The sequence below is a fragment of the Primulina eburnea genome, chromosome 12 (assembly GCF_022965805.1).
Source record: "Primulina eburnea isolate SZY01 chromosome 12, ASM2296580v1, whole genome shotgun sequence".
Taxonomy (NCBI): domain Eukaryota; kingdom Viridiplantae; phylum Streptophyta; class Magnoliopsida; order Lamiales; family Gesneriaceae; genus Primulina; species Primulina eburnea.
Genome location: NC_133112.1, coordinates 234711 through 258950, shown reverse-complemented (window position 1 = coordinate 258950; position 24240 = coordinate 234711). Strand labels below are relative to the sequence as shown.

The following is a 24240-nucleotide window of genomic DNA, read 5'->3' as shown; positions in this document are numbered from 1 at the left end:
ATTATTGTATCTGTTGCATCTTGAATTCGTTCCTTGGCCTCTGTGTCTCGACTTTTCGACTACCCTTCTGAAACGTTTGTCTTTAATGCTCTAATGCAACGTTCATTATTGTCCTTTGACTGGACAATTTCTTTGTACCTTTGTGTATAGCAGAAATCCACTAAATGAGTTTGCTTCACCTACAACTGAAAGATTCTTAACTGACACTATGAACTAGTCAGCTGAACTGGTCTTCAGTTGGGCTGGTGAAATCAGTTGACTCGTCAGTTGAACTTATTTCACTCTCGTTCAGTTGAAGTGATCAGCTGGGTTTCTTCATCAGTTAGACACTCCTTCGGCTGGCCGGGCTTCTAAGGTTCTCCTTCTGAGCTGCCTATCAACTGGACAATCAATTAAATTACTCATTTTACGTATTAGTTCGCCTGATTCGGTTTGTGCGATCAGTTGTGTCTTCAGTTTGCGATGTAAACAACTCGTGATTGATCCTTGAAACACCCCACTCCCAAGACAATTAAATTTAAATAATAACATGTACGGAAGCCTTACAATTTGAAGGGGAAAATAAGAAACTATTTGCATAATGAAATTTTCAAACTTTTAAACATAACCATTCACAAAATCCTGATCAAAAGATATTCAAAAGCCGCCACAAATTTTCTTGATTCATTCTACAAAATACATGTTACTTAAAATTTCCAATGTTCACTACACTAAAATAAGAGTGACATGACAAAAGTTTCCCCTTCTTTGGCCATATGACTTCTTCCACCTTTGACAATCCATTTCAATCTTTCTTATCACATGCATCATATGATATTAACTGAAATGAGTTTATAACTCAACAAATAGAAAGATACAATAACAAATACATAGGCTTGGCTTGAATAAAATGTCTATGACAATGAAAATTATATAATACCATCTTCAATGAACAATAGTTATCAAGGCAATATAGATGGTATTTCTTAGCATGATATAAAGAAATGAATTGATAGTCCTGTGACCTGGGACCATGTAATAAGTATCTCTTTGATATAAATATCAAAACTGTGAAAGATACTCCTTTATCATGAAATTTTCCAATAACATGCATATGAATACTATCAATCCTTTACTTTATTAAATAGAAACTTCATTGAGGCAATTGAACAAATACTTGTTAGGCAAAAATGGCTTATTAGCTCCTTTATCAATAAATGCAATGGTATTCCTTGATCAATGAATATATAACAACAAATATATCAAGAACATAACAATGGAAGGAGGTAGATATCAATAAACATGACTTTTGTGTGTGTATAATATATATATATATATATATATATATATATATATATATATATATATATATATATATATATATATATATATATATATATATCATGTGAGCAAAGAAGGAAGAGCCTCTACTTACCACCCAAGAAGCAAGTGGTTTGCTCAGATGATTTCAAAGGAATTCGTACAACATAATCCATACAATCAACCACTAATCATCACCATTAATCATAAGAATCAACCAAACCAACTAAAACTTTAATTCCTCAAACCCACTAAACTCAAAGATATAAAAATCCTTACCATGAAGCTTGGAATCTAGAAGAAGAAACTAACAAGAAATCTACTAGGATCCTTGAGCTTGAAGTGGAAGATGAAGGAGAAAAAACTTGTAGGAGAAAGGCTTGAACCGATGGAAACATAAGAAAGAAGATAAGCCATTCAATCCCTAAAAATCACACTTTCAAAAAGCACTCTCACCCCGAGTAGCGCTGCCGCCTGCGCCCAAGGACACCAGCAGCGCTGCCCCTCCGGCGCTGCGCCGTTGCCCCTGCACCTAAAACTCATCACCAATCCACCTAGAATCCATCCTCTTCCAATTCCATGCAATATCAATGCAACTAACATCCAAATACATCCTCAAATCATCCATAAAAACCATCACACCAATAACTCGTCTCTCTCCATAACCATCACCAACTATGAACCATAACACAAAAAAAAAAAACCATTCTTTAACCATTCCAATGAACATAATCATAAACAATAACCATAAATCCAAAACACCAACCCATAAAATACATCATTTACAATAGAATGATAAAAATGTTGGGATATTACAATCTCCCCTCCTTATAAAAATTTCGTCCTCGAAATTTGCTTACGGTCGAATAGAACTGGATAACGTTGCTTTTTCTCCTCCTCTGGTTCCCGTGTGGCCTCTTCAATCACATGATTCCTACAAAGAACTTTGACAAGACCAATTTCTTTATTCCTTAACACTTTAAATTTGCGATCAAGTATTTGAACTGGCACTTTCTCGTAGCTTAAGTTAGGTAAAAAGTCCAATGATTCATAGCGAAGAACATGAGATGGATTGGAAAGATACTTGCGGAGCATAGAAACATGGAAGACATTGTGAACTCGATCTAAGTCCGGTGGTAATGCAAGACGATAGGCTCGGTCTCCAATTTTATCAAGAATCTCAAACGGCCCAACGTAAAGAGAACTGAGTTTACCTTTCTTGCCAAATCGCATAACTCCCTTGAGAGAAGATATTTTAATTAAAACATGGTCACAACCTCGAATGACAAAGGCCGTCGTCTTATATTGGCATAAATTTTCTGTTTAGATTGAGCGGTCTTCATTCTCTCTTGAATCGATGCCACAACATTTGCTGTGTGTTGAACCAACTTCGGGCTCAACATCTTCCTTTAACCTACTTCATCCCAATACAAATGAGATCGGTACTTCCTTCCATATAAAGCTTCATAGGGTGCCATGCCGATTGAAGACTGCTAGCTGTTATACAAGACCTCAACATATCCTCAAGAATTTGAATAACCTTTTTTGAGTGACTGTCGCTTTGCGGATGATGAGCCGTACTAAAGGCTAGCTTTGTTCCCAATGCTCTATGTAAACTATTCCAAAACTCAGATATAAACCTTGGATCATGATTTGAAACTATCGACACTGATATCGGATGAAGTCTCACAATCTCCTGAATATAATCCTCAGCATATTGATTCATAGAATATGTCGTCTTAACATGGATAAAATGTGATGACTTGGTCAATCAATCCACGATAACCCAAATAGAATTAAAGCCTTTCTGAGTCTTTGGCAACCCAACAACAAAATCTATGGTAATGTGTTCTCATTTCCATTGAGGTATAGGTAAAGATGGCAACAATCCGCCAACCTCTGATGCTCAATCTTAACCTGCTGACAGGTTAGACATTCAGTAACAAATAACATAATATCTTTCTTCATACTTGACCACCAGTAAAGGCGTCGAAGATCCTGATACATCTTGGTACTGCCAGGGTATACCGAATATGACACTGTATGAGCTTCAATGAGTACATCTCTTCGAATGTCATCACCCAAAGGAACACATATCCTACCTCAAAAAGTCAACAAACCATCACGATTCAACCCAAACTCAAGAACTCCTGATAGATCACTCTTTCTCTTCAATTACAATAATTGATTATCAAACTGATGTTCCTTCAAAATTCTATCAAACAAAGTTGAGTGGAGAACCAATGCAGATAATTGAGCTACTGTACGTGCAGATACCAGAGTTATCTCATTTCTTTGCAAATCAAGCAACAATGGTTTCTGAATCATGGAACCCAATAAACAACTCGATTTGCGACTCAAAGCACCTGAAACCATATTAGCTTTACCAGGATGATGGCTAATGGTGCAATCATAGTCCATCACCAGTTCCAACCATCTCCACTGCCGCATATTCAATTCTTTCTGTGAAAACAAATAATTCAAACTTTTGTGATCCTTAAAAATGTAACATTTCTCACCATAAAGGTAGTGTCGCCAAATCTTTAAGGCAAAGACCACCGCTGCCAATTCCAAATAATGAGTGGGATAATTTTTCTCGTAGTCCTTCAACTGACGAAAAGCATAAGCTATCACTTTTCACACGCTGCATCAGTACGACACCTAACCCTTGCTTTGAAGCATCTTTATATACAACAAAATCCTCAGTACCACAAGGAAGTACTAAAATATGTGCAGAAGTTAACTTATCTTTCAGTGCTTGGAAGGATTGTTGGCACTCTATGGTCCATTCGAACTTGATAGACTTCTTTGTCAACCTCGTCAGTGGTAATGCTATCTTTGAAAAATACGCTATGAACCGTCTGTAATATCCTACGAAACCAAGAAAATTTTTTACCTCTGAAACTTTCTTTGAATGGACCATTGCTTAATAGACTCAATTTTGGTTGGATCCACCGATATTCCCTCTTTCAAAACGATATGGCCCAAAAACGCCACATGATCCAACCAAAATTCGCATTTCTTGAACTTAGCATATAATTGCTTACCCCTCAATAGCTGCAACACAGTTCTCAAGTGCTCACGATGAAGTTCTCGTGTCTTAGAGTAGATCAAAATGTCGTCAATAAAAACAATGACAAAGTTATCCAAATAAGGCTTAAAGACACGATTCATTAAATCCATGAAAACTGAAGGAGCATTGGTTAATCCAAATTACATCACCAAAAATTCATAATGACCATACCTCGTTCTAAAATAAGCCTTTGGTATATCCTCCTTCTTCACCTTCAATTGATGGTAGCCAGACCGGAGATTAATTTTTGAGAACATTGTTTGCTCATTACAATTGATCAAAAAAATCATCAATCCTCGGCAAAGGATATTTGTTCTTAACAGTTACCTTATTCAGTTCTCGATAGTCAATACATAATCTAAACGATCCATCTTTATTTTTCACAAATAAAACCGGAGCTCCCCATGGCGAGGAACTAGGACTGATAAAATCTTTATCTAATAGCTCCTGCAATTGATTCTTCAATTCTTTCATCTCAGTCGGAGCCATTCTGTACGGAGCCTTAGAAATTGGGGTTGAACCTGAAATTAAGACAATAACAAACTATACCTCTCGATCATGTGGTAATCCAGGCACCTCCTCAGCAAACACATCACGATAATCCTGCACTACATCAATATCCTGCAATTTCATAATACTTTGTTTTCTCACATCCAAAACCGAAGCCAGAAAACCAATACACCCCTTGTGCAACAATTTAGTAGCTTGCAAACAAGAAATAATGGAAATACTCGGCGAGGAACCTACACAAACAAACACTTCACTCTCATGATCATCGTTTAAAAACTTCACTGTCTTGCCCACACAGTCAATCAGTGCACGGTAAGCAGACAACCAATCCATACCCAGTATGACATCAAAGGCAACCATTGGAATAACTATTAAATCAACAAACAATAATCTCGTACCCATTTGTACCGGACATGCCTTAAGAATACAAGTTGGCCATATTTAATTTCTAGAAGGTAACACAATATTGAAATGTAAAGGCATGACAGTAGGTTCAACAGAGTTCAACAGATAAAGAGTGCATAAACACTTCAGACATAAAAGAATGAGTCGCACTAGTGTCAATCAATGTAAGTGCTTCCTTGCCGGATATTAAAATATTACCTGATATTACCGAAGAATCGGGATTAGCACCCTCTTTTGTCATTGCAAATATCCTACCATGTACTCTTCCCTTATCTGTAGAAAGTGGACACTTTTGCACCGTGTGTCCCAGCTCTTTACATCTGTAACATCTGCCACTGCCAATCAAACACTCTCCCTTGTGTGGCTTACCACACTTAGGACACAATGGTTTCTTAGGATCAGACGAAGACAACAGAGTTTTTCCACGTGGCTCCATCTTACCTTTCCCCTTATGGCCGCCTCGAACATGAGCACTTGCCCCTTGACCTCTCGCTTGGAAAGTCTGTCTTCTTAGCTGTCGCTCCTTCTTGATCTCCTGTTCATCAAATTCAGCAATCAATGATCTCTCAACAATATCTTGATATGCGACCACTTTCGACATATGAACATCCCTCCTAATCTCTGGCCTCAACCCACGAAGAAAATGCTCTCCCTTATCTTTATCATTTTGAGCAATAAAGGGAACAAAGACGCATCTTTTTTCAAATTTTAGAGTATACTCATTGACGTTCATGGAACCTTGTCGCAATTCAAGAAATTCTTTTACATTTTTGTCTTTGACTTGACTTGAAAAATATTTAGCATAGAATAAATCATTGAATTCATTCCACCTTAATTCACGAACATTGACAGTAACCTTGGTGGCTTCCCACCAAATACGAGCCGCTTTCACTAGCATAAAATAGCACAACTCACTTTATCTCGATAAGTGAACTTCAAATATTCAAATATGGCTTCCAATGACTTGACCCACTCAAGAGCAACAAGTGGATCAGAACCACCGATAAATTTAGGTTTTGGCGTGCAAGGTGCTGCAAGTCTTGTTTATCTGGGATCAGCAGGGTCTGGTCTTGGTTCGTAATGGTTTGGTTGGAGGCTAGTTGGGGGGTTAGCAAGTTAGGGCCGAGATTTGGGGAGTAGTTCTTTTGTTCTTTTTCGAAATTTAGGTGCTGGAATTTCAGCAGCTCGCTGGCCTAGGATTAAAATGTTTAAGGGTCTGGTTTTCAGGTTTTTATGACCTTTGAGATGTTACTAGGGTGTGGTAATAAGTTGGGAAAATTTTTGTTGAGTTTCGAGTCGATTCGGGTTAAAACCTAGACCCCGGTCCAAGTTTTAAAAAAATCGGTTAAGTTGTAAAATGGACTTGAGTTTACGTCTAAGAATGATTTTAAAATTGTTTTGAGATATTTTAAGGAGTTCGGTAAGCTTCGGGTCAATTTTAGATGTCCAGGGTTAAAATGAAATTTTTTTGGTTCCTAGGGGACAAAATGGCCATTTTGCACCCGTGGTGAGATTTTGGTACTGACAGCGCCATGAGCACAAATTTATGATATTTAAATTTTTATGCATCATAATTCACGCTTTTTAAGATTTTATGAAAATATACGTTGCATGCTTGAATTTAAAGAAAATTACATTTGTGCATGATTTTTATAAATGATGTAAATGATAATGTTTTGAATAATGGGAATTAGTCGTGGCTAACGAAGTATATGTAAATGTTTAAGATGTATATGTAAATGATGATGATGAGGCCTAGGCAAGTGGATGGGTAATCCTATCACTGATGTCCGACAGCCGTCGGGTACCGCGTTTTATGTATGATGGGTCTATCGTAAATGATGATGTACGATAGTCACCTCTAATGAACTGAATTCACCTATGAATGAAGAATTATGAATGATAAATGATGAATGATGATTAACGATGAGCTGTTTTGACACGTCACGATTGCATATGACACGTTTGCATTAAGCTTTTAAGGTTCGTGAAAGATATGTTGATTATGATATTTTTCACTGTTGTGTACTATGTATAGGTATTTGTTATTTATGGTACATGTGTGGTGAGTCTTTAGACTCACTAGGCATGTGTGATGCAGGTGAGTTCGATGTCGAGGAGACTGGAGGTGCTGGACTCTTAGTCAGCAGACCTGGTGGGCGATACGACCTGATGACCTTATTATTTTCCGCACATTTATGATTTTATGTTATTGAGAGAATATGAGTTTTTTATATGCTATTTATTTTACTGCTTGATGTTAGGATTTTACTTGTTTTTACTCTGCTATATCTTTAGTGGTAATTGTTTATGATAATTTTTAAATGATGTTTTTAAGTAGGATTGCAGGCATGCGATTTATTTAAATGTTTATTTAAAAATAAGAGCTCAAAAAAAATATTTCCGCACTTTTAAAACGGTAGACGTTACAGTTGGTATCAGAGCACGGGTCCTGTATAGGGTTGTGTCGCCGTCAGCTTCTGCAGCTCAGTATTCAAAGCCTCAAGTCTGTAAGCTTTCATGATTTAAATGTTTTAAATGATTTATTGTTATCACCTACATGTTTTCATGATTTAAGCATTATGATGATTTACTGCTTATGTTTAAATGCTTTTACGATTTAAGGTTTGTTATTTTAAAAACTAGATTAATTGCATGATGGGTTACATTTAAAATTAGACTGTATTCAGATATGCCTCCCAAACGTGCTCCCAGTACTGATAGGCAAGATGAGATTCCTGGAGGAGGCAGAGGACCTCCACCACCACCGCTGCCAGGGGACCCGGGTACTCGAGTTATGGATGGTATGGCTAGACTATTGGAGCAGGTAGAGCAGGCTCCTACACCTCAGGTGAATGTTTTTGAGCAGTTTCGTCGGCTCAACCCGAAGGAGTTATGGGGTACTACTGACCCGTTTATGGAAGAGGGATGGATTCGATCTCTAGAGCTTCGCTTTGATTATCTCCAGATGAGGGATGGCGACTGGGCCAGGTGCGCCATTTATATGTTGAGAGACGATGCATCCCTGTGGTGGGAGGGCACCGCCCATGCTGTGGACTTGGACACCCTTACATGGGCCAGGTTCAAGGAGTTGTTTTATGGGAAATATTTTCCAGCTGATGTCAGCGGCCGCCTGACGAGGGAGTTCATGAGTCTCCGCTAAGGGGACTCATCTGTGGTGGAGTTCATCCGCAAGTTCGACAGGGGCTGTCATTTTGTGCCCATGATAGCGGGAGATATTGGTCGGAAGCTGCGGCATTTCATGGATGGACTGAGACCTACCATTCGCCAAGATGTGATGTTGACGAGACCGGAAAGCTACGATGAGGCCACCGCCTGCGCTTTTCAGGCGTAGCAGGCGCTATGGGACATAGACATTGAGATGCAGCGAAAGCGGCATCAAACTCAGTCCAGCTCTCAGCCACAGAAGAAACAGTTCTCTGGACCACCGAGGTAGCAGGGGCAGCAAAAGCCCCAGGGTCAGTTCAGGAGGCCCCTAGCAGCAGAGACACCCTCAGGCGCCAGGAGCGCCTCGGCCAGAGGACATGCAGACATGTCCGCGGTGCGTTAAGTTCCATATCGGTAAGTGCTTATGGGGGACATACATGTGTTTCGTTTGTGGACAGGAGGGCCGCAAAGCAGCAGACTGCCCTAAGAGCAAGGGCCCCACTATTAGCCAGGCCTATGTTATGCATGGCGAGGAGCTCGATGCAGAGCCAGACTTGACATTGATTACCGATAACCTTTTTGTTTAAGATTTTAATTTCCGTATGATTGCTTGGATTTATTGCTTGCATGAGGATTTATTTATTGGGACTGACAACATAGATGAAATTTATGATGCATGCTCTGCCTAGTTGGGATTAGGAAATTGATTATTGGATTGAGGAATTTTAGGGACCCAATTGTAATAACAAATGATTTAAGGACCAAAATGATATTTTCGAACTTTAAGGGACTAAATTGCACTTTTTGATTGTATGAGGCTCAATTTCGAAATTTTTGGGGAATGATGTTTGGGTTAATTCAATGATTTTTCGAGGATTTTGGGTTAATTGCCGATATGGAATTCCTTAAGTTCAACAGTATTAGATTTGATGGTATGTTTTGTCGCAGGGAGGATATACATTGCAGGTGTAGCCACACATGCATTGCTAGATTCAGGGGCTACGCATTTGTTTATATCCGAACTTTTCGTGAAGCGACTAGGAATCATACCAGTAGCGACGGATTCAAGGTTTAGAGTAACGATTCCATCCGGGGATCAGATGTTCACTTCCGAGATAGTGAAGAGATTGAAGCTCCGGTTACAAAAGTATTCAGTACAGGAAGATTTGATTGTGATACCACTACCAGAGATCGACATCATATTGGGTATGGACTGGCTATCTTCTCACGGTGCAACAATAGATTTTCGACAGAGGTCAGTTTCTGTCAGACCGCCCAGTGAGAAGCCGTTTGTTTTCGAGGCAGCTCGACATCAGCAGACGCCGCACGTCATTTCTTGCATGTGTGCGAGGAAAGTTATGAGGATAGGCTGCCTGGCGTTCTTAGCCAGCATCGTGTCAGTGACAGAGCCAGACAGTCAGAGGCTGGAAGACATTGATGCAGTCAGGGAGTTTCCCGAAGTTTTCCCTAACGATGTTGCAGGCATATTACCAGACAGAGAGGTGGACTTTTCGATTGAGCTCATGCCTGGGACAGTGCCAAAATCTAAGGCACCCTACCGGTTAGCACCTATAGAGATGAAGGAGCTCAAAGATTAGATCCAGGATCTGTTAGAGAAGGGTTTCATTCGCCCTAGCTTTTCTCCATGGGGCGCACCAGTTCTTTTTGTTAAGAAAAAGGATGGCAGCATGCGACTGTGCATCGATTACAGAGAGCTGAACATGGTCACAATGAAGAATAAGTATCTGTTGCCGAGAATCGAGAATTTTTTTGATCAGCTTCAAGGATCCTCAGTGTTCTCCAAGATAGATCTTGGATCCGGCTATCATCAGTTGAAGGTGAGAGATTCAGATGTGCATAAGACAGCCTTCCGGACGCGTTATAGGCACTATGAGTTCTTGGTGACACACTTCGACCTGATGAACGCGCCAACGATCTTCATGGATCTCATGAATCACGAGTTTCAGCCATATTTAGATCAGTTCGTCATAGTCTTCATCGAAGATATTCTGATCTATTCGAAGAGCAGGAAGGAACACAGTCAACATCTGAGGACAATATTGCAGACTATACAGAATAGACGATTGTATGTCAGGTTCAGTAAATATGAGTTCTGACTTGATAAAGCGGCATTCTTGGGCCACATTGTATCACAGGATGGCATAGAGGTCGACCTCAGCAAAGTAGAGGCAGTCAGAGATTTGCCAGTTTCGAAGAGCTTGACAGATATCCGTAGTTTCTTAGGATTGGCAGGGTACTACATGAAGTTCATCCAGGGCTTCTCTTTTATTGAAGTACCTATGACCGCCTTGACAAAGAATAACGTCAAGTTTATCTGGGGATCTGTGTGTCAGGAGAGCTTTGACAGACTTAAGCTAGCGTTGACCACTGCACCAGTACTAGCTATGCCATCAGGGCAAGGAGAGTTTGTGGTATATACAGATGTATCTAAGATTGGGTTGGGCGCAGTTCTGATGCAGCAGGACAGAGTGATAGCCTATGCATCTAGACAGCTGAAGGTCCATGAGAATAATTATCCAACTAACGTCCTTGAGCTAGCAGCAGTTGTATTCACTCTGAAGATCTAGAGTTCACATACAACAAAAGTTATCAGGCATTGATCGATATGGCTACATACAAGACACTGTATGGGAGAAAGTGTAGGTCGCCAGTTTATTGGGATGAGTTAGGAGAGAGAGCAGAGTCGGGTCCGAATATTTTCAGACAAACAGCAGATTTAGTTGCCAGGATTAGAGACAGGATGAAGACTGCACAGATCCGTAAGAAGAGTTATGATGATCAGAGGCGGCGAGATCTCGAGGTCGCAGTAGGGGATCATGTTTTTTTGCAAGTCGCACCGATGATGGGTGTGATGAGGTTTGGGAAGAAGGGCAAGCTCAGCCCTAGATTCATCGGACCCTTGAGATTTTAGAGAGAGTTGGGATACTCGCATACAGATTTGATTTACAGCCGAATCTGGTGGGAGTTCATAATATGTTCCACGTCTCCATGCTGCGGAAGTACATGTCGAATCCTTCACATGTGCTTAACTATGAGCCACTTCAGCTGACACCACATCTATCATTCGAGGAGAAACCCACTCAGATTTTGGATAGGCATGAGAAGAGGCTCCGGAACAAGGTGATCCAGATGATCAAGATCAAGTGGCTAAATCATTCTGAGAAGGAGGCTACTTGGGAGACCAAGATGAGAAGTCGCTACCCAGAGTTATTTGTATGTTCTAAATTTCGAGGACGAAATTTTACTTAGGGGGAGTGTTGTAAGGTCCATGAATTTAATTCACGTAACCTGAATGCATGCAATTTAGGATTTTTTATTTAAATTATGTGTTTAATTATTTTTATGCATAATTATTGCATGGTAGGATTTAATTCATAAAATTTTAAAAGTTCATGTATTGGATTTCTAGGTGCATTTAACGCTCAAACGAGGAACGAAGACCGGAGAATTTTCAAAACAATTATTTTTACTACACGATTAATTTTTATTAATTATTCAAAAATGGGATTTTTTGGGTATTTTTACCCGCAGGATTTTAATTGTTAGCGGTATATAAATTTTATCGAATCGGGGAACTTTTTGAGGGTTCGGCTTATATTTTCAAAAATTTTCCAAAACGAAATATTTTTTCGGGAATGTTTTTGGATGTATTGGGCCTAATTTTAATCTTGTTGGGCCTAATATCTTTTTTTAACGTTTAATTAGCAATTAGGGCCCCTTTAATCTAGTTGCCAACTATTTAACTAATACTAATTAACCGTAAAACTCATTTAACATTAATGAAACACCCTCTCCACTCAGCCTGCCCACCCCTCCACTCACCAGCCTCCTCGTGGGTGCATCAACAAGGTTATTCGGTTGTTTATGTTTCCTCAAACTCAAGATCTCTTCCACGTAGGGTGTGCATTCCTTCGAGTTTGTGCACAAAAAAATCATTAGGCACGCTTTGTAACATCTTTTATGCATCATTCACGTGATATATGTTTGATGTGTATGTATTATGCATGAAATATTTCGATCCAATATATCGCATGAAGATTTTTCGATTTGTACGTGTATTCTTGCATTTTTTCATGCTTGCTACTCACGTTTTCTTGTTTGCTGGCGAAGGGCTGCGGTTGGAGTGTTAAGAGTCTGAGCTTGATGACGAGATGGTGTTTTGGGGGTTAGAGTGGCTGCTGTTTGCTGTAGGTTGAAGGGCCGAGAAGAGAGTGCGTGTCTAGGGGTTCGTTTTTTATAGGGCTTGGGGGAGGGGCTGATCTGGTTGCGTACGAGCCATCCCTAGCCATGAAAAAGACCCTGGTGGGTCGAGGTTATGGTTCCAGATGGCTGGACACAGCGGGAGCTGGTCTTGAAGCCAAGTGATTCGAGGAACAAGTTCGGCCGCAGCTAGGTGTTTTGCATGTTCATTGGTTGTTCGAAGGTTTGGGCGTGCGAGGTGCTGCAAGTATTGTTTATCTGGGATCATTAGGGTCGGTCTTGGTTCCTAGTGGTTTGGTTCGAGGCTGGTTGGGGGGTTAGCAAATTAGTGCCTAGATTTGAGGAGTAGTTCTCTTGTTCTTTTTCGAAAATTAGGTGCTGGAATTTCAGCAGCTCGCTGGCCTAGGATTAAAATGTTTAACGGTCTGGTTTTGAGATTTTTATGACCTTTTAGATGTTATTAGGGTGTGGTAATAAGTTGGGAAAATTTGGGTTAAGTTTTGAGTCGATTCGGGTTAAAACTGGGACCCCGGTCCAAGTTTTAAAACGAATTATTTAAGTTGTAAAATGGGCTCGAGTAACGTCTATGAATGCTTTTAAAAATGTTTTGGGATATTTTAAGGAGTTCGGTAAGCTTCAGGTCAATTTTAGATGTCCAGGGTTAAAATGAAAATTTTTGGGTTCTTAATGGGCTAAATGGTCGAGTTTACGTCTAGGAATGCTTTTAAAAATGTTTTAGGATATTTTAAGGAGTTCGGTAAGCTTCGGGTCAATTTTAGAGGTCCAGGGTTAAAATGAAAATTTTTGGTTCCTAGGGGGCAAAATGGTCATTTTGCACCCGGGGTGAGATTTTGGTACTGACAGCGCCATGAGCACAAATTTATGATATTTTAAATGTTTGTGCATCATGATTCACGATTTTTAAGATTTTATGAAAATATACGTTGCAAGCTTGAATTTAAAGAAAATTACATTTGTGCATGATTTTTCTAAATGGTGTAAATGATGATGTTTTGAATGATGAGAATTAGTTGTGTCTATCGAAATATATGTAAATGTTTAAGATTTATATGTAAATGCTGATGATGAGGTCTAGGCACAGTGGATGGATAATCCTGTCACTGATGTCCGACAGCCGCCGGGTATCGCGGTTCTATGTATGATGGATCCATCGTAAATGATGATGTACGATAGTCATCTCTAATGAACTGAATTCACCTATGAATGATGAATGGTAAATGATGAATGATGATTCACGATGAGCTGTTTTGATACGTCACGATTACATATGACATGTTTGCATTAAGCTTTTAAGGTTCATGAAAGATATGTTGATTTTGATATTTTTCAATGTTGTGTACTATGTATAGGTATTTGTTATTTATGGTACAAGTTTGTTGAGTCTTTAGACTCACTAGGATTGTGTGATGCAGGTGAGTTCGATGTCGAGGAGACTGGAGGTGCTGGACTCTGAGTCAGCAGACCTGGTGGACGATACGACCCGAGGACCTTATGATTTTTCGCACATTTATGATTTTATGTGATTGAGAATATATGAGTAATTTATACGCTGTTTATTTTACTGCTTGATGTTAGGATTTTACTTGTTTTTTTTACTCTGCTATATTTTTAGTGGTAATTGTTTATGATAAATTTTAACTGATGCTTTTAAGTAGGATTGCATGCACGCGATTTATTTAAATGTTTATTTCAAAATGAGGGCTTTTAAAAAAAATAATAATTCCGCACTTTTAAAACGGTAGACGTTACACTTTAAATCTTGATACACTCAAAGATCACACCATGAAGGATTTAAAGAAGCTAACCAAGGACGTATCTGTCTGGTTTACAACGGTCGAAAAGATGAAAAGAGAAGTAGTCAGGACTCCTAAATTGGTCACATATTAGGAAATACTCGGCAAATGAATTGACTTTGTGCACACAATCCTATAAAATAAAATTGACATTGTGCAATAGTAGTTAGCTATAGTATCCGTTCAAGTCAGTTCAGCATTCCTCCTATTCTCCAAGGTGGCGGGTGTTGAAAAAAATGGGGAATAGCAGAAGAAACAACAAAAACCAGCAAGAAGCGCAGTGAACCAGATAGTTCAACTTATAAAGGACCAGCTGACAAGAAAGCCAAGAAATGAACAGAGTCGGGCATCAAATACACAGTTTGAGGAGCGTTAATATTTTGTAACTTTTTATTTTTGAAACGTATGTATGAATCTTTACTTACTTCTTTCAAAATTAATGAAAAGTTCACTCTTATCTATGTACGAATCTGTACATTGCATAAAAATTATTTTATCTACACATGAGTTCAGAAAACCTAAGTATGTTAATTCAGACAATCAGTTTTTTAGATAATCAGTTTCAAAAAATCTTAATCAGATAAACAGTTTGTTGGGATCGGTTAGGGGGATCACCGTTGAGCTACAATAGCTCGGTTCTTGAAATATTGAACACCGATGAATTAAATCGAGTTTGGTTAAAAACCAAGCAGAAGATACTCGAAATAATCCTTCGTAGAAACCGATTAAATATTTTGTAAACCATTTAAGATATATGCAAGTTGAATGAGTAAAAGTATTTCAGTTGAAGCATTTTATCAAACACTTGATATGTAATATTTTGGTATTTGAAGAACACATAAAATGCTTCAACAATGCATCTTTAAAACTATGAAAATGATAAGTAAATGCAATAAACAAATAGACACGGATTTGTTTATGGATGTTCGGAGATTTCAAACACTCCTACGTCACCCCTTCTTCCCCTTGGGAAGGATCCACTAGAAGACTTTGATTCATACAACTCTTTGTACAAACCCGATTCGGAAGGGCAGCACCCAACTAGAACTCCTAGCACTCAAGATTGTAGGCAGCACCTCACAATCAGCATATTGTTTAATGTCCCATATGCAAAGACTACATACACAAGTTTTACGTCTTTGTGCAAGACTCACTCAACTAATCTTTGAACTTCAACTCTCTTGTATATATGTGAGTGATTGTGTGTGAGGAATATATCAGTTACAGTGTACATCTCAAATGTATCCTCACACAAGGGCTTGTGTTCTCAACTAGCTGATTTCTTCATGCTAACTGCCCATGCTTTGAATCCCCTTCAAAAGCTCTTGTTTGATCTTCAAGATGTTGTATTTATAGGCTCCAACACTGATATATATGTTAGACACAAGAATATGACCGTTGGAAAGTTTCTGTACTGTTTCCGAGATTGCAACGGTCAAATTCAGCTTGCTGGACATTTTCCCGACTGGTCAACTCTGGTCAACTGGTCAACTCTAGTCAACTCAACTGGTCATTCAGTTGGACTGGTTCAGTTTCAGTTGGACAGCAGCTGGTTCAGTTTCAGTTGGTCAGCAACTGGTTAGCAGTTGGTTCAGTTTCAGCAGGTGTGCTGAAATCAGTCTAGCTGATTTCAGTTTGTGCAGAACCGGTAGCTTCATCATCATTTATCAGCATCTTAAGCTTCGATTAAGACTTTGACTTATAAGAATGATTTGTAGATCTTTGTCTTAGCTTTCCAACGCATACTGAATCGCTTCGTTTCGATAACCGAGCTGAGAGATATGACCAAAATACGGCAGCTGCTCAAACACAACTGATTGCTGTTTTCGTGTGATCAGTTCGGTAATTGAGCGATCAGTTAGACCATGATAAAATCCGATTTTGCCCAACTGACGTGAAATACGATTTGTTCCAAATTGAGTTTTCTAATCTGTCCAGTTGGCGGATTGTCATTTGGATAATCCAGTTGAGAGATATCATCAAAATACCGAAGCTCACCAGAAATTCAGTTTGTGCAAAATTCAGTTTCAGCTAGCTTCTTGTGTTTGCAACTTCACACTTGAGTAAATATGTTAGAAACACAATAACAAGTTTTGTTAACATCAAAATCAAGATTGTGAACTTGAAAAGTTCCAACAATCTCCCCCTTTTTGATGATCACAAAACTTGGATAAACAATCAACTCAACTAACATATTTCTCCCCTTTTTGTGTGAATCAAAAAGTCATATTTCAAAACATTTTAAACAAAATTTTCTCCCCCTCAATATCTAAAAATAATCTACTCATTAAAGCTATAATGAGTTCTCCCCCTATATTTTTGAAATTTTGAAAAATGTAAAAGAGGAGGGATAACTAACCAATTTTCTTCATGGCTCATTTTCTACTGTAGCACATATGCTCTGTCTTCAACAAATAAACTGTATTTTCTCGTGCATAATTAGGCTGAAAATTTTATACCGCTGTAAACCTCTACGAGTCTAGTTTGCAATGCAAAAAGCGGTTCGTCATTTGGACACTCGAGCAAGGAGATATGCCATTTTTCCCATGGTCGCTACAAGCTGCGCGAATATTCAGTTTTGCATATATATATGTGTAAAAAATCTGAAATTTCGAATTTTAAACTTCAAAATCAGTTTCAATGTTCTTTCAAGAACAACCCGCTCTGATACCACTTGTTGGGATCGGTTAGGGGGATCACCGTTGAGCTACAATAGCTCGGTTCTTGAAATATTGAACACCGATGAATTAAATCGAGTTTGGTTAAAAACCAAGCGGAAGATACTCGAAATAATCCTTCGTAGAAACCGACTAAATATTTTGTAAACCATTTAAGATATATGCAAGTTGAATGAGTAAAAGTATTTCAGTTGAAGCATTTTATCAAACACTTGATATGCAATATTTTGGTATTTCAAGAACACATAAAATGCTTCAACAATGCATCTTTAAAACTATGAAAATGATAAGTAAATGCAATAAACAAATAGACACGAATTTGTTTATGGATGCTCGGAGATTTCAAACACTCCTACGTCACCCCTTCTTCCCCTTGGGAAGGATCCACTAGAAGACTTTGATTCATACAACTCTTTGTACAAACCCCATCCGGAAGGGCAGCACCCAACTAGAACTCCTAGCACTCAAGATTGTAGGCTGCACCTCACAATCAGCATATTGTTTAATGTCCCATATGCAAAGACTACATACACAAGTTTTACGTCTTTGTGCAAGACTCACTCAACTAATCTTTGAACTTCAACTCTCTTGTATATATGTGAGTGATTGTGTGTGAGGAATATATCAGTTACAGTGTACATCTCAAATGTATCCTCACACAAGGGCTTGTGCTCCCAACTAGCTGATTTCTTCATGCTAACTGCCCATGCTTTGAATCCCCTTCAAAAGCTCTTGTTTGATCTTCAAGATGTTGTATTTATAGGCTCCAACAATGATATATACGTTAGACACAAGAATATGACCGTTGGAAAGTTTCTGTACTGTTTCCGAGATTGCAACGGTCAAATTCAGCTTGCTGGACATTTTCTCGACTGGTCAACTCTGGTCAACTGGTCAACTCTGGTCAACTCAACTGGTCATTCAGTTGGACTGGTTCAGTTTCAGTTGGTCAGCAGCTGGTTCAGTTTCAGTTGGTCAGCAACTGGTCAGCAGTTGGTTCAGTTTCAGCAGGTGTGCTGAAATCAGTCTAGCTGATTTCAGTTTGTGCAGAACCGGTAGCTTCATCGTCATTTATCAGCATCTTAAGCTTCGATTAAGACTTTGACTTATAAGAATGATTTGTAGATCTTTGTCTTAGCTTTCCAACGCATACTGAATCGCTTCGTTTCGATAACCGAGCTGAGAGATATGACCAAAATACGGCAGCTGCTCAAACACAACTGATTGCTGTTTTCGTGTGATCAGTTCGGTAATTGAGCGATCAGTTAGACCATGATAAAATTCGATTTTGCCCAACTGACGTGAAATACGATTTGTTCCAAATTGAGTTTTCTAATCTGTCTAGTTGGCGGATTGTCATTTGGATAATCCAGTTGAGAGATATCATCAAAATACCGAAGCTCACCAGAAATTCAGTTTGTGCAAAATTCAGTTTCAGCTAGCTTCTTGTGTTTGCAACTTCACACTTGAGTAAATATGTTAGAAACACAATAACAAGTTTTGTTAACATCAAAATCAAGATTGCGAACTTGAAAAGTTCCAACAATCTCCCCCTTTTTGATGATCACAAAACTTGGATAAACAATCAACTCAACTAACATATTTCTCCCCTTTTTGTGTGAATCAAAAAGTCATATTTCAAAACATTTTAAACAAAATTTTCTCCCCCTCAATATCTAAAAATAATCTACTCATTAAAGCTATAATGAGTTCTCCCCCTATATTTTTGAAATTTTGAAAAATGTAAAAGAGGAGGGATAACTAACCAATTTTCTTCATGGCTCATTTTCTACTGTAGCACATATGCTCTGTCTTCAACAAATAAACTGTATTTTCTCGTGCATAATTAGGCTGCAAATTTTATACCACTGTAAACCTCTACGAGTCTAGTTTGCAATGCAAAAAGCGGTTCGTCATTTGGACACTCGAGCAAGGAGATATGCCATTTTTCCCATGGTCGCTACAAGCTGCGCGAATATTCAGTTTTGCATATATATGTGTAAAAAATCTGAAATTTCGAATTTTAAACTTCAAAATCAGTTTCAATGTTCTTTCAAGAACAACCCGCTCTGATACCACTTGTTGGGATCGGCTAGGGGGATCACCGTTGAGCTACAATAGCTCGGTTCTTGAAATATTGAACACCGATGAATTAAATCGAGTTTGGTTAAAAATCAAGCGGAAGATACTCGAAATAATCCTTCGTAGAAACCGACTAAATATTTTGTAAACCATTTAAGATATATGCAAGTTGAATGAGTAAAAGTATTTCAGTTGAAGCATTTTATCAAACACTTGATATGCAATATTTTGGTATTTGAAGAACACATAAAATGCTTCAACAATGCATCTTTAAAACTATGAAAATGATAAGTAAATGCAATAAACAAATAGACACGAATTTGTTTATGGATGTTCGGAGATTTCAAACACTCCTACGTCACCCCTTCTTCCCCTTGGGAAGGATCCACTAGAAGACTTTGATTCATACAACTCTTTGTACAAACCCCATCCGGAAGGGCAGCACCCAACTAGAACTCCTAGCACTCAAGATTTTAGGCAGCACCTCACAATCAGCATATTGTTTAATGTACCATATGCAAAGACTACATACACAAGTTTTACGTCTTTGTGCAAGACTCACTCAACTAATCTTTGAACTTCAACTCTCTTGTATATATGTGAGTGATTGTGTGTGAGAAATATATCAGTTACAGTGTACATCTCAAATGTATCCTCACACAAGGGCTTGTGTTCTCAACTAGCTGATTTCTTCATGCTAACTGCCCATGCTTTGAATCCCCTTCAAAAGCTCTTGTTTGATCTTCAAGATGTTGTATTTATAGGCTCCAACACTGATATATACGTTAGACACAAGAATATGACCGTTGGAAAGTTTCTGTACTGTTTCCGAGATTGCAACGGTCAAATTCAGCTTGCTGGACATTTTCCCGACTGGTCAACTCTGGTCAACTGGTCAACTATGGTCAACTCAACTGGTCATTCAGTTGGACTGGTTCAGTTTCAGTTGGTCAGCAGCTGGTTCAGTTTCAGTTGGTCAGCAACTGGTCAGCAGTTGGTTCAGTTTCAGCAGGTGTGCTGAAATCAGTCTAGCTGATTTCAGTTTGTGCAGAATCAGTAGTTTCATCGTCATTTATCAGCATCTTAAGCTTCGATTCAGACTTTGATTTATAAGAATGATTTGTAGATCTTTGTCTTAGCTTTCCAACGCATACTGAATCGCTTCGTTTCGATAAACGAGCTGAGAGTTATGACCAAAATACGGCAGCTGCTCAAACACAACTGATTGCTGTTTTCGTGTGATCAGTTCGGTAATTGAGCGACCAGTTAGACCATGATAAATTCCGATTTTGCCCAACTGACGTGAAATACGATTTGTTCCAAATTGAGTTTTCTAATCTGTCTAATTGGCGGATTGTCATTTGGATAATCCAGTTGAGAGATATCATTAAAATACCGAAGCTCGCCAGAAATTCAGTTTCAGCTAGCTTCTTGTGTTTGCAACTTCACACTTGAGTAAATATGTTAGAAACACAATAACAAGTTTTGTTAACATCAAAATCAAGATTGAGAACTTGAAAAGTTCCAACACAGTTCAGAATTCTAAGTTTTTTCAAACGCCGAAAAGGAGAAAATTGTTGGAATTTATAAGTTAAAGAGTTTGAAAAACGGATCAATAACCGAACTGAACACCTGAACTGAACAAGTGACTGAACTGAAAGAATGTAACTGATCTCGAAACTGAAGGAGACTTATCAGACTGAAATTAACTAAGAACTGAAGTAAATAAACTAGTTCTCAATTCTCAAACTGAGGAATCGAATATTATTAAATAGATCGGATATCAAAACTGATAGAGCTAAACTGAATGATCAAACTGAACTGATAGCACAGAGCTCAAACTGAAAGGATATAAGTTAGAACTGATATAGGCTAGCTAAACTGATCAGTCGACCATTTTGACTCCTGATCAGTTAGACACATCATCAGTTGTCATTTGAATATCAGCAGAAAAACTGACACTCCGTACCAAAGTAGAACAGACAACGCATAACAATCTTATACATCGTACTTTTGTCAGAAAAATGATGTCTATATGGACTAAAAGACGACTCAATGGATATCAATAATTAATGCATTCGATGTGACAGTTGAAATTGAAGACTATATATAGCCAATGAGTTCAGTTGTGAAGAGGTTAACGATCGAGTAAGTTTAAAACAACATTCAGTAACGAACAACAAAGAACAATCGGTTTTTTAGTCAGGTGCTACTCATTTTCAAGTTTCTTTTTAGTTTACAAATCGCAATCTAGCTCACAACTCATTTATATACTTGTAGCGTTCAGCCTACTCATTCGAGCTATTCAGTTATCAACTGATATATTTTGTAAGAAAAACTAGGAGTTCCAGATTTGACATTGTCTGAATCCAAACTAAAGTAGGTTATTACAGATTCATTGTAATTAATCAAAGTCTTTTAGTGAATACATATCCTTGAGATAGAAAGGAAGACATATAAGCATTTGATGTCTCTGAACATCCATAAAAATCATTTTTTGTATTATTTAGTTCATTCATTTTTCATGGTACTCTAGCCAAAATATTCAATATATCCTTCAGTTTAATTTTGCATTTTTATTAATTAACTGATCGATATAGACATACAAGATTTCAAGATCAGTTCCTCAAAGAACTGATTCATATTCAAAAAAGAGTTCAAAAAGCCTAAATATTTACTCAATCCTCCTTTCTAAACATTTCATCCATATTAACGGATCCTAACATAAGGATTCCCAAACTTCGACCATGCTATTGAATTTCTTTCGAAGAATGGGGAATGGACATGAGGAAATGACACTGGTGTTGCAGGGTATGAGGGCCCGAATAATGTAGAATTGGCTTTTAAAGTTTTTCCTTTCTTTTGCATTTCCGGCCTTCAGGTCTTGCTTTGATTCTTTTTTCATGTGTAAATAAAAATTTTCTTCAAATTTTTCCCGAATTTCCTCTTTTTTTAAAAAAAGAATTCAAGTAAACAGGGCTAAGATAAGAATAAAAAAAATTCTAAGTGTTGATAAGTAACTTGCCCTTCAAGATTGGGTTAATGTCATCCGGACACATTGAGGAATGAATATAAAATTAAAAAAATTCGCTAAGTGTTAGAAGATAATCGGACACGATTGAATAATTCTAAACACTGGATGAGTACTAATCGTAAACTTTTATGAGGCCAGGTGTTTCGTGAATTTAGATGAGAAAGTGTCACAGCTTTTTTAAAGGCTTTCACCGGAAGCTAGGGCCTCGTGCCTCTTGAGCCTATGAAAGATAGAGTTCTGGAGCCTTATACCTCCCAAACAGTTATAGGAAGTCGGGTCCTCGTGAATCTCGGGCCTAGGAAAAATAAAGTGTTGGGACCTTATAACTTCCAAGCTTTGATAGGAATCCGAGGCCTCATACCTTTCAAACTTATGAAAGATAAAGTGCTGAGGCCTTATATCTTCTGGGTTTTTATAGGAAATCGGAGCATTTCTTCTCTGGGCCTATGAAAGATAAAGTGTTGGAGCTTCATATCTCCCCGTCTTTGATAGGAAGTCAGATCCTTATGCCTCCCGGGCCTATGAAAGATAAAGTGTCGAGGCCTCATATCTCCCGGGCTTTGATAAGTTTTCACATATGTTGAAATGGAAAGATAACTTCATTAATAACCAAAGATCAATACAACTCAGGAATAATACTTTTTAAATGAAAAGCGTTTGAGACATCGACAATGATCATATTCTAAATGCAACACCTCTTAGCTAACTTTTCAAATGACTTTGTAAGGTCCTTCTTATTGGGCTTCCAATATGACGATGTCTCCGGCTAGATTGGCTTTTTTCAGAACAAGATCACCGACTTGAAAATCTCATTGTCGGATCCGCTTGTTGTAAGCTCGCATGACCCAAATTACATAGGCATCCATACGTATGATTGTCCTTTTTTCTTTTTCGTCCACGAGTTCTAAATTTTGAGCCCATGCTACATCATTCCCTAAGTGTAAGCTTTGACCCGTGATGAAGTTTGTCCCATCTCAGCGGGTATCACAACCTCGGTACCATACACTAAGATGAAGGGAACTTCCCCAGTAAATGTCTGGAGAGTGGTTATATAAGCCCATAGAACACTTGGTATTTATTTCACCCAGTATTTCCCAATTCCTTGCAGCCTGGCTCTTAAAACTTGAACTATTGTGTGGTTGACGACCTCGGTTTGCTCATTAGCTTGTGGGTAGACAATAAAGTGAAAGACTGAGCAATATTAATTTCTTTATACAAGGCTTTCACTTTTCGTCCCTGAAACAGTCAGCCATTGGAAGATATCAATTTCCTTGGTAGTCCAAACCGACACACTATGTTCATTCACATGAATCTCGACACTTTCTTTGTTATTCTGGCCAGGGGCTCGGCCTCAACTCATTTGGAGATATAATCTACCGCGACCAACATAATTTTTTTTTCTGCTCGGGCTATCGGAAAGGGTCCTACAATATAAAAGTCATGCTGATCAAAAGGACATGATGCTCGGACATGTTTCATGGTTGAGATCGGGTTATTTTGATCATGTTTGCATCCTTCACAAGGTTTGACTATTTGGATAGTGTCCAAGTTCATGGTAGGCCACCGAATCCAGCTAGCAATGTTTTTCGAGTTAGTGTCATAGCTCCAATATGATCTCTACAACACCCTTCATGAATCTCTGTTTAGTACATACTTGGCTTCTTCCCCTGTTAATCACTTGAGCATCGGGCCCTGATAGGATCATCGATACCACAATCCACTTTACACTACTAAATGAGGAGCCTGTCTTTTGATTTTTCGAGCCACACACAGATCTTCGGGCAAATTAGTGGTTATGATATACTCGAGTAGGGGCATTATCCACGTGTCATCTTGGGGGACCATTGAACCATCCTTTATCAGAGATACATGCTTGGTATGATGAATAATACTCCTCTCTCTTACCCTGCTCAAAGAGGATGCTATTTGTCCAGATTATCAGCCTTTGTATTTTCT

At 38.5% G+C, this 24240-nt stretch overlaps 1 protein-coding gene across 1 annotated transcript; it reads right to left on the bottom strand.

Moving 5' to 3' along the window:
• Positions 1 to 1831: 1831 nt before the first annotated feature.
• On the bottom strand, positions 1832 to 2532 carry LOC140807812 (uncharacterized). The gene is made up of 2 exons (XM_073164775.1): positions 2160 to 2532; positions 1832 to 1974 (listed from the first exon to the last, which is right to left on the bottom strand). Exons 1-2 carry the CDS (start codon positions 2530 to 2532, stop codon positions 1832 to 1834), a joined length of 516 nt encoding a protein of 171 aa, XP_073020876.1.
• Between the last annotated feature and the right edge of the window lie 21708 nt (positions 2533 to 24240).

Coding starts and splice junctions, on each gene's coding strand:
- LOC140807812 (XM_073164775.1), bottom strand. CDS start 2,532: ATGCGATTTGGCAAGAAAGGTAAACTCAGTTCTCTTTACGTTGGGCCG. Junction 1,975..2,159: donor TTATCCAGTTCTATTCGACC/GTAAGCAAATTT, acceptor TATGGTTCATAG/TTGGTGATGGTTATGGAGAG.